At 41.5% G+C, this 12,500-nt stretch overlaps 1 protein-coding gene across 1 annotated transcript; it reads right to left on the minus strand.

Annotated features, from left to right (window-relative positions):
* Positions 1-3,228: 3,228 nt before the first annotated feature.
* LOC138867228 (uncharacterized) lies at positions 3,229-6,357 on the minus strand. Its single transcript, XM_070142114.1, has 2 exons — positions 5,923-6,357; positions 3,229-3,411 (listed from the first exon to the last, which is right to left on the minus strand). Exons 1-2 carry the CDS (start codon positions 6,355-6,357, stop codon positions 3,229-3,231), a joined length of 618 nt encoding a protein of 205 aa, XP_069998215.1.
* Between the last annotated feature and the right edge of the window lie 6,143 nt (positions 6,358-12,500).

The following is a 12,500-nucleotide window of genomic DNA, read 5'->3' on the forward strand; positions in this document are numbered from 1 at the left end:
TGCTGTGAATAAAACCCCCATAACCTCACCGAGACGAAGTGAAGGAAGCCAATTGCAGTAGCTTGCAACTTGCATGATAAGCGGCTGTCATGCAACCTAACCCTTTCGTCCAAGCAACCTTTACGGTCACTGTGATGTGCGTGGGGAGTGTATCTCATTTCTTTATATTTGGCAATTTTTTGTGCATGGCCGTCTTTTGTTTTCTTTTTTAATTTAAGAATAATTAATTAATAACGTTAATAATTAATTAGTAACGTTAATAACGCTACCATGGCGACGCAGTCAAACCTCCTGTAAGTCTGCTTGTCCAACCGTGTTCTTGGGGAGTTGAAACCTCTTCTCGGCCTCCGTGATCCAGTTTTATTTTCTCTATTCGTCCCGATCTTTCACGGAGATCGACGTGGCGATCAAGGCATGTTTGTCCGAATGATTAGCTAACCGCTTCCTAATCTTACTTTCCCTCCCCCGCCGCCTTAACAAAATTCAAAGTCATTTTACCATCTTTCGTCCGCTTAGTCGACTTATTTTGCTACCGATTTATATGTTTTCTTCAGGATGAAAGCGGAATCGACGAAATCCGAATCCATTTTAGACAAGGCTGTTGCCGCGCGTTTTGCAAATGGAAGAAAAACTAAGTTTTCCATCGCCGTGATGACTTAATTTATATATATGCTTTGCCTTTCAACTTCTCAGAGCTATCTAGAGCCGACTTTTCCGTGGCTACTTGTGGATTCACTTCATATAATGGAAGCGGATTTCTGTGATTTTTGGAAGGGATAAAATGGAGCCAGTCTTCGGCGAAAGTGCAGCCAATGGTCATTTGCATGCAAGCCATCGACAAGATTGTGAGCGGCCACACGCGATATATATGTGTGTGCGTGTGTGTGTGTGTGTGTGTGCGTGTGCGTCTGTGTGTGTGTGTGTGTGTGCGTCTGTGTGTGTGTGTGCGTCTGTGTGTGTGTGTGTGCGTCTGTGTGTGTGTGTGCGTCTGTGTGTGTGTGTGGATGTGTGTGTGCTTCTGTGTGTGTGCGTGCGCTTCTGTGTGTGTGTGCTTCTGTGTGTGTGTGCGCGGGTGTGTGTGTGTGCGTGTGGATGTGTGTGTGCGTCTGTGTGTGTGTGTGTGTGTGTGTGTGCTTCTGTGTGTGTGCTTCTGTGTGTGTGTGCGTCTGTGTGTGCGCGACTGTGTGTGTGCTTCTGTGTGTGTGTGCTTCTGTGTGCGTGTGTGTGTGCTTCTGTGCTTCTGTGTGTGTGTGTATGTGTGTATGTGTGCTTCTCTGTGTGTGTGTGTATGTGTGTGCGTCTGTGTGTGTGTGAGTCTGTGTGTGTGTGCTTCTGTGTGTGTGCTTCTGTGTGTGTGTGCGTCTGTGTGTGCGCGACTGTGTGTGTGCTTCTGTGTGTGTGTGCTTCTGTGTGCGTGTGTGTGTGTGTGTGTGTGCTTCTGTGTGTGTGTGTGTGTGTGTGTATGTGTGTGTGTGTGTGTTGTGCGTTATCTGAACGTTTAATTCACACGGCACGCCTTCAAGGTGAGTCACACTTACTGTGAGGATTAGTGGTGATGATGAGGCCGAGGATTGCACAACGTGGCAAACAATGACCAGTTCGTATATGCATATATATATATATATATATATATATATATATATATATATATATATATATATATATATATATATACATATATATACATACATATATATATATATATATATATATATATATGTGTGTGTGTGTGTGTGTGTGTGTGTGTGTGTGTGTGTGTGTGTGTGTGTGTGTGTGTGCGCGTGTACATACATATATATATATATATATATATATATATATATATATATATATATATATATATATAGAGAGAGAGAGAGAGAGAGAGAGAGAGAGAGAGAGAGAGAGAGAGAGAGAGAGAGAGAGAGAGAGAACGACGGAGAGAAGAGCGAGGCTCAGAAGACAGACGTAGCCAAAGACACACACACGTATAGACAAGCAGACAAACAGACAGACACAGTCGCCTCCTCCCCCACTGACATCGACCCCCCCCTCCCCCTTCCCCCCCCCATGCAGGAGCGAAGCAAACGGCGCTCACCCCCCCCCCCCTGCCAGGCACCGAGAGGGGAAAACATCGGCAATAACATCTCTGACTCACATGAACGGGTTCATCTAATTGCACGCACATAGAAACGCACACACGCATGGACGCATGTTTATTGACTGCATGTGTGCATACGATCAATCGCAGACGTATGGGACAAATGCACGTAAATACATATACATGTACATACACACACACACCTCCACTCACATACACATACACGGCACGAACAGCAAGAGTGACACACCCAGATATGGCGGCAGAATACAGGTTCAAGTTGGTACCTGCTGGTCACAATACCGCGATACCTGTGGTTTCTTACCAGAGTAATTACGCCCTTGGGCCGCCCCTGCACAAGGTCGATGACACCCACGTCTGTCCCGGAAGTACCTGAGAATATTGAGCCGGGCGGGGGGGGGGGGGGGAGGCGACTCACCTTGGGGAAGGGGCTCGACGGCAGGCCGCCTCCCGCCCCTCCTGCGCCTCCTCGCAGCGCCCCCGACGTGCCATGGCGCCCCTCGCCTCCTCTCTCCTTCGGGTGAATCATCGCGGCCGCAGCGCCCGCCGCTCTCGCCCTCTCCCACGCCGAGAGGAGCAGCTCCAGCATCCTCGCCCTGTGCATCCCTGGAAGGTGTCGTGACGTCACACATTCCTCGTGACGTCGCGGCCCGTGATTGGTCGGCGGCGAGCCCGGGGCGCCGTCAGACAGCCAACCCGCTCGGCGAGGCACGTTGCCAACTTGCGGACACTAATTGCCGCCTCGTAACTGCCTCCTTCGAAGCCTCGCGTAATGAGGCCGCCCCTGGACAGCCCGCCCTTTCCTGCCGACGTTCCGTCACCAGCAATTCAAAAGGACAGCCGGCACGAGCGAAGCCGAGGGGCCGCGGGAGAGCCCTTCCTCCCTCTCGCCCTCCTCCTGCTCCTTCTCCTCGCACTCCTACGCCACGAAACGTGACCCTGAAAGCCTTGCAGGACGCCGGCACCGACGCGTTAGAGGCACCTGTCGTGTCGCAGGTGAGAGCGGAGTCCTCGCAGCTCCTGTTATTGCCTCCCACGACCTCCCCTCGCCGGCCGGAGGAGGGGGGCGAGCGCAGTCATTCTAAGGCTCGCCACAGCCACTGCTCCCCACATGATTAACAGCCATACTAGCGTTTATTTCTTAAACTAATAAACATTTTTGCAAGAAACTGCAGTATTATCAACAGGTTATTATTTGCCGCAATACTTTTTATACCCATACTAATGGTTTCATAGACCCACCAGTCAACAGTGCTATATACAAGTAAATCTAGAGTATTACAGGTGAATGTATAGTCATACAAGTGGATCTATAGGCGTGAACTGTGGTCACATTAGACTACAATGCTCATTCCAGGAAATTCACTCTTGCCATTATAGCAAGAACATGCCGTTACAGCAAGAACATGCCAATATAGGAAGAACATGCCATTATAGGAAGAACATGCCATTATAGGAAGAACATGGTATTATGGCAAGAACATGACCACAATAGGAAGAACATATCAATACGAGTAAAAACTGTATGGCAGTAGCTTTATCAGTCGAACCGAAAAATATTTTAGTTGAACCCAACATGGAGTAATATATTGCAATGATTATAGTATTATTATGATTTTAATGATTATTTTCATTTTGACCATGTACTTGGTATATTGGAAGAGGGAAATAGATGTTATGTAACGTTTTTTTTTCTTGATCTCTTTCTCGCAAAGGAATTTTCATTTAATTTTGCATCTCTGTCTAAATGCTGTAGGATTTATTGCCAAGTTCACATGGTCGAGTATCCCTTGTTACTCCAAGATTGTGTTAATTCATTTCTAAAAAAAAAGGAAAAAAAGGAAATCATGGCTTTCATATCTGAAGTTCAGCTCAGTCCCACACGGACATTCCTCGAGCCATTTTCTTACTTAAAAAAAGAAAGAAAAGAAAAAAAAACGAAAAAGAGAGAGAGAAAAAAAAAACACATATCTTACAAGATTAAATTGATATTCGTGATTTTTCTGTCGTTATCTGCTTTCATAAGATTACAGGGGACAGTTGCGAAGTATAACAATGCTGTAGTATTAATAGCTGTAATATAGTGATACTGTAATTAAACAATTAAGCTAATGGAAAAGAGAAGAGGAATAAAGGCGACAATAAAGTTTGAAATTAGAAATTCTATTATCATATCGGAAGGACATCACTTTCAAATGCACGATAACAGTGACGATAATAATAATAATAATGATAATAACAATTAAATGATGACGATGGTGATGATGATGATGATGGTGATGATGATAATCATGATGATGATAGTAATAATAGTAATCATAATAATGATGATGAAGGTGACGAGGATGATAATAGTAGTAATAATATCAATAATAAAGATGATGACGATAATAATGATGATAGTAATAGTGATAATGATACTTACAATGATGGTAATAATATAAATAATAATGATAATAATAACGATAATGATAATAATAATAAAAATAACAGCAATACAAATAAGAATTACAATAATGATAACGATGATAATAACAGTCATTACTATTTTCATCATTATCATTATGACCAACAATCGGACGAGGAACAGTCGCAGCCTCAGATAGACGATAAACAGTAGATAAATAATAATGATGATAAAAAAAGAGAAAAGGTGGATAAGCAGTAGATAGGTAATGATAATAGAAAAAAATATGTAGATAAAGAGTAGATAAGTAATGATAACAATAAAGAAAGACAAAAGATAGATAAGCAATAGATAAGGAATGATGAAAACAAAAGGTTAAAAAGAGGTAGACAATTAATGATAATAATAAGAAAGAAATCATATATAAACAGTAGATAAGTAATAATGATAATAAAAAATATAAACAGTAGATAAATAATGATGATAGTGAAAAGATAGATAAACACTAGATGAGTAATGATAATGAAAAAGATAGATGAATAGTAGATAAGTAATAATAATAAAAAAGACAAACAGTAGATCAATAATGAGTGCAATAAAAACACAAAAGGTAGGTAAGCAGTAGATAAATCACAAGAATAATAAGAAAACAAAACGTATATAATCATTAGATAAATGATAATGATAATAGTAATAAAAGAAGACAAAAGGCTGACAAGTAGAAGATGAAGATACCGATAAGAGAAAAGCCAAAATGTTTCCAAGCAGTAGATAAGTAAATGCAATATTAAAAAAAGGTAGATAAATCGATAAATAATACATAAAGAGAAAAAAAAAGATAAGAATTGGATCCGTCCAGCGGTTCGATAGACAGTAGACGAAAGGAAAAAAAAAGTGATCCCAGAGCCATTATTGAAGAGAAAGCGAGCAGCCTCCGCCGGGGCGTCCGGGGTCGCGCCTCCTGCAGCAGCTTCTCACGGGAACCAACCTGCGGCTTGCGACAGTCATCGTCGGGCCGACCCGCTTGCTCGGGCTTGATCGGTGGCTTGCTCGGGGGCTTGCTTTGGCTTGATCGGTGGCTTACTTTGTGGCTTGCTCGGGCTTGAACGGTGGCTTGCTTTGGCTTGATCTAGCTTGCTCTGTGGCTTGCTTTGGCTTGCTCGGGCTTGATCGGTGGCTTGCTCTGGCTTGATCTAGCTTGCTCCGTGGCTTGCACTAGCTTGCTCGGTGGCTTGCTTTGGCTTGTTCGGTGTCTTGCTCTGGCTTGATCGTTCGCTTGCTTTGTGGCTTGCTCGGTGGCTTGCTTTGGCTTGATCGGTGGCTTGCTTTGGCTTGATCGGTGGCTTGCTTTGGCTTGATCGGTGGCTTGCTTTGGCTTGATCGGTGGCTTGCTTTGGCTTGATCGGTGGCTTGCTTTGGCTTGATCTAGCTTGCTTTGGCTTGATCGGTGGCTTGCTTTGGCTTGATCGGTGGTTTGCTTTGTGGCTTGCTCTGGCTTGATCGGTGGCTTGCTTTGGCTTGATCTAGCTTGCTCGGTGGCTTGCTCTGGCTTGCTCGTTCGCTTGCTTTGTGGCTTGCTCGGGCTTGATCGGTGGCTTGCTTTGGCTTGCTCGGTGGCTTGCTTTGGCTTGCTCTGGCTTGATCGGTGGCTTGCACAGGCTTGATCTACCTTGATCAGTGGCTTGCTTTGGCTTGCTCGGTGGCTTGCGTTGGCTTGCTCGGTGGCTTGCTCTAGCTTGCTTTGGCTTGATCTAGCTTGCTCGGTAGCTTGCTCTAGCTTGCTCTGGTTTGCTTTGGCTTGTTCGGAGTCTTCCTTTGGCTTGCTTTGGCTTGCTTTGTCTTGTGTCATCTTGGTCATCTTTTTTTCTTCATATTTTGATTTTGATTTTTCTTTTGTTTGATTTTATCTATAATCTTTTATGTGGATAAGAAAGAATTATATATACACTCATTTATTTGTCTATCTATTTATCTATTCATTTGATATGGATAGAGAGAGGCGAATAGGAGGATAGAAGGATGGAAATGGATTAGAAATGGAAGATAGGAGGATAGGGAGGATGGAAGAGAGGGTATGAGAATAGAGGAAGAGAAAGGGGGATAAGAATGTTAAAAAAGAAAATACAAAGATTGGAAATAAATAAGATGAAGAAGAGAGAAGAAAGGGAATATAGGAATATGGGGAAAATATGATAGGAAGGCTTGAAATTTGGTGAATAGGGAGAAAAAGAATTACAGATGTATGGACTGAAAAGCGAAGGGATGAAAAATAGATAAAACATAACAGAAGGTAAAGAGAAACAAAAGGAACGAAGAGAATATATAGTTTTGCAGGAAGAACCAAGGAAAAGAATTATGGAAAACTCAAATAATATAATCAAAGCGATCAAGACAACCAGATTTCATTTCACAGATTTATCGAGGCTGACATTTAATCTGAAATCGGTATGTCAAATCGTAAATCGTAAAGCGTAAGCAGGCAACGCGACGAGAGAAAAGCATCAATGAAGTAGTAAAAAATAAAAGAAAGCAGAAAAAAGATTCAGTAACACTGATAATGAAAAATAGAAATTAGCAAAGGGAAAAATACTAAGAGAGAGAGAGAGAGAGAGAGAGAGAGAGAGAGAGAGAGAGAGAGAGAGAGAGAGAGAGAGAGAGAGAGAGAGAGAGAGAGACAGAGAGAGAGAGAGAAACAAAGAGAGAGAGAGAGAGAGAGACAGACAGACAGAGACAGAAACAGAAAGACAGGGAGGCAGGCAAAAAGACAGATAGACAGACAGAGGATGGGAAAGATAAGAAACTTAAAGTAAGGCTCAATAATTTGAAACAAAAATAATTATTAAAGAAAAGAAGGAAATACAAAAAGCGAAGTAAGGAGTCCGAGTAAAAAAAGAAAAAAAAACAAGAGGAAAGAATAAAACAGAATAGAAGTCGCTGAAGAGAAAAGTGATAAAATGAAAGATGAAGAGAGAGAAGAAGACAAGAAAATGAGGAGGATGAGGAGTAAAGAAATGATGATGAAGGAGAGAAGAAGACAAGAAAAGGCTGATAATTAAGGGAGGGGTGAATATAAAGAAGGCACGGGAGGATAGATAGATAAATAGACAGCTAGAGAAAGAGAGAGAATGAGAGAGAAAGAGAGGGAGAGAGAGAGAAAGAGAAAGGGAGAGGGGCGGGGGAGAGACACAGAAAAAAGGGGCGGTGGACACACACACACGCAAACGCACATTAGAAAGCAAGATGGAAGACAGAGAATAAGAGAGAGGCGAATACTAAGGCAGACGAATTTATGAGAAAGAGAAAAAGATGTTAAGATCTGATGGAATAAGACAGAAGAAGAAAAAGAAGCAGACAAGGGGAATACATGAGGGGGAGAAAGAAAGTAGGAGAGGAGAGAGAGAGAAAGAGTAAAAATAAACGAGGGGGAGAAAGAAAGTAGGAGAGGAGAGGAAAAGACGGAAAGTGTGGAGGGATGGAAGGAGGGAGAAAAGATAAATAAATATATAGATAGATAAATAAGTAGATAGATAGATAAATAAGTAGATAGATAGATAAATAAGTAGATAGATAGATAAACAGAGAGATAGAGAGAGAGGAGAGATAGATAGATAAATAAGTAGATAGATAGATAGATAGAGAGAGAGAGATTGCGAGAGAGAGAAAGAGAGAGAGAGAGAGAGAGAGAGAGAGGAGAAATAGAGAGATAAATAAGTAGATAGATAGACAGAGACGGAGAGAGAGGAGAGATAGATAGATGAATAAGTAGATAGATAGACAGAGAGAGAGAGAGGAGAGATAGATAGACTAATAAGTAGATAGATAGATAGATAGAGAGAGAGCGGGAGACATATTGCGAGAGAGAAAGAGAGCGGGAGACATATTGCGAGAGAGAAAGAGAGCGAGAGGAAAGATAGATAAATAAGTAGATAGGTATATATATAGAGAGAGATATAAATAAGTAGATAGATAAATGGATATATATATATATATATAGATAGATAGATAAAGACAGTTAGATAGATTGAGAGAGAGAGAGAGAGAGAGAGAGAGAGAGAGAGAGAGAGAGAGAGAGAGAGAGAGAGAGAGAGAGAGAGAGAGAGAGAGAGAGAGAAAGAGGAGATATAGACAAATAAGTAGATAGATAGATAAATAGCTAGATAGAGATAGAGATAGAGAGAGCGAGAGCGAGAGCGCGAGAGAGGGAGAGAGGCGAGCACCGGGCCGCACAGAAGCTACATCCTTGACCCTAGGCGAGGCTGGTCACGTGACCGCTCCGCCATGACTCGCCCGCTCCCGTCCGTAATTTTCATCGCCAGAAAATTACATTTATTGGTCTGCTTTGTCCTGTTATGCGCTTCGCCGCCGCTACGACATGATTGTGATGGTGATGATTGCGATGATAGTGATGATTGTGATGATGATGATTGCGATAATGGTGATGATTGTGATGATGGTGATAATTATGATGATGATGATTGCGATAATGGTGATGATTGTGATGGTGATGATGATTGCGATAATGGTGATGATTGTGATAATGATGATGATTGTGATGATGATGATTGCGATAATGGTGGTGATTGTGATGATGATGATTGCGATGATGGTGATGATTGTGATGGTGATGATTGTGATGATGATGATTGCGATTATGATAATGATGATTGTGATGGTGATGATTGCGATAATGGTGATGATTGTGATGATGGTGATGATTATGATGATGATGATTGCGATAATGGTGATGATTGTGATAATGATGATGATTGTGATGATGATGATTGCGATAATGGTGATGATTGTGATGATGATGATTGCGATAATGGTGATGATTGTGATGATGATTGCGATAATGGTGATGATTGTGATGATGATTGCGATAATGGTGATGATTGTGATGATGATTGCGATAATGGTGATGATTGTGATGATGATGATTGTGATGATGATTGCGATAATGGTGAGGATTGTGATGGTGATGATTGCGGTAATGGTGATGATTGTGATGATGATGATTGCGATAATGGTGGTGATTGTGATGATGATGATTGCGATAATGGTGATGATTGTGATGGTGATGATTGCGATAATGATGATAATACTAGTGACGACAATGATGATGGTTCTGGTCATGATGATGATTACCAATCATGATGATTATTGAGATACTGATGATAATAATTTTGATAACGATGATAATGATACTAATCATGATACCCGGTTGGTATCATTCATTACAATGATGGTGATGATGATTAACAATCATAATGATATTCATAATAACAGTTATGATGATAAGAGCAGTAGTACAAGAACTATACTACTGTTACTAAAAAGTACAATAACAACAACAACCATAATTACCATAATAATGATAATGGTAATGATGATAACTTCAACAACAATAATAGTAGCAATAATAATGATAATGAGGACGATAATAACTATAATAATGATGGTGCTAGCAATAATGATAATATCAATGATAATAATTTTGATAATAATAACAGTAATTATGATAATGATGGCCTTAACAATGCTAATAATGATGATAATATTAAAGAATTAATAATGATATTGATGATACTTATGATGATAATAATGATAACGATACTGATAACAAAAATAACAATGATAATGAACAGGATAACAATAACAATAACAATAATCAGAGTAATGGTAATAATTTTAATAATCATAGTAATGATAATAACAATAATAATAATGATAATAATAATAATAATGGTGATAATAATAATGATAATAATAATAATGATGATAATGGTGATAATAATAATGATGATAATAATAATGGTGATAGTAACGATAATAACAACGATGATGATAACAACAACAACAAAAATAATGATAATAACAACCAGAAGCACTCAGAGAGCGCATACCCCCGCCAGAGCAACAGGATAATGATAATAATCCAAGTGCCACAAATCCTTCCCATCTCGGTGCCAACGGTGATAACAGCTGATACAGTTAATTAAAAGAATCCTGGATCCGGTTATGATAATTAATATTTAATGGCATCCAAGTCGGGCTGAGACGCACCTATGGTAAAAATTTCATAGAAACATGTTCATTACTTTTTTTTTTGAGTTATCCTGATAACAAATAAACAAACTAACAAACACAAAAGCTCCTTGGCGGAGGTAACAATAATAATAATGATGATGAGGATGATAACAATAGTAGAGATGACAATAACAATGATAACAATAATAATGATAGTGATGTTAATAATGATAATAGTAATGATAATGATGATAATAATAAAATGATAATGATGATAATAACATCACTGATGGAACAAAAATATTCACACAAAAGATTACATTAACCCGTGACGCCCGTGTTTCGTTATCTCGCAATGCCAGTGAATCCTTGGGAAAAAATCCTGGATTCGGATTATTTAATACTGATAATTATACTAATAATCTTAATGATGGTGATGATAATATCAACAAGAACTAAAACAAAAACCACGACGACAACAACTATAACGATAATGTGTCTGCTTTTCATGAAAATTAATGGAATAACGGTAGAGAAACAAAAATATTACCTGATTCAACGCAAAATATCTTGGCAACATGGCGTCGAGGAGTAATGGACAGCAATTCAACGCAGTCATCCGTTATTCATAGCTTTAGTTAGAAAATTTAATGGCGAGAAATAATTCGCCAGGATGAACAGATATCCCTCAGGATTTAAGGATGAGAAATGTTGTCTGAGGAATTACGAGGATCGGACACGGACAGACACACACACAGACGGACACGGACAGACACACACACAGACGGACACGGACAGACACACACACAGACGGACAATGACACACACACACAGACGGACAATGACACACACACACACACACGGACACGGACAGACACACACACAGACGGACACGGACAGACACACACACACACACGGACACGGACAGACACACACACAGACGGACACGGACAGACACACACACACACACGGACACGGACAGACACACACACACAGACGGACACGGACAGACACACACACACAGACGGACACGGACAGACACACACACAGACGGACACGGACAGACACACACACAGACGGACACGGACACACACACACAGACGGACACGGACAGACACACACACAGACGGACACGGACAGACACACACACAGACGGACACGGACAGACACACACACAGACGGACACGGACAGACACACACACAGACGGACACGGACAGACACACACACAGACGGACACGGACAGACACACACACAGACGGACACGGACAGACACGCACACAGACGGACACGGACAGACACACACACAGACGGATACAGACAGACACACACACACAGACACGGACAGACACACACACAGACGGACACGGACAGACACACACACACACAGACACGGACAGACACACACACAGACGGACACAGACACACACACACACGGACACGGACAGACACACACACACAGACGGACACGGACAGACACACACACACAGACGGACACGGACAGACACACACACAGACGGACACGGACAGACACACACACAGACGGACACAGACACACACACACACAGACGGACACGGACAGACACACACACACAGACGGACACGGACAGACACACACACAGACGGACACGGACAGACACACACACAGACGGACACGGACAGACACACACACACAGACGGACACGGACAGACACACACACACGTGTTCTGTGTTCGTTGTTCTTTAAATAGCGAGTATTTATCCGTTTAACTGTCAGCTGGTCAGGAATTCGGCTTCTGCGAGAGAGAAAAGGAGAAGCTGGAGATCCCGATGTGGTCCTCGGGGAGGGAGCGACGGGCTGGAAAAACACGTCCATTTTCTGGCCTTCTTGGCGTGGGGTGTTTATACTCCCAACTCCGGAAAATTCGATTCTATTTTCCACTCCCTATTCATTTTTATCCTATCTGTTTCGTCATTAATTTGCGTC

Source organism: Penaeus vannamei, chromosome 29 (assembly GCF_042767895.1).
Source record: "Penaeus vannamei isolate JL-2024 chromosome 29, ASM4276789v1, whole genome shotgun sequence".
Classification (NCBI taxonomy): domain Eukaryota; kingdom Metazoa; phylum Arthropoda; class Malacostraca; order Decapoda; family Penaeidae; genus Penaeus; species Penaeus vannamei.

Bases quoted from the DNA above. Each gene is read 5' to 3' on its own strand.
- LOC138867228 (XM_070142114.1), bottom strand. From the start codon at position 6,357: ATGACACAAGACAAAGCAAGCCAAAGCAAGCCAAAGGAAGACTCCGAA. The intron at 3,412-5,922 runs GCAAGCCACCGA...TCACGCCTATAG, and splicing joins GCAAGCTAGATCAAGCCAAA to ATCCACTTGTATGACTATAC.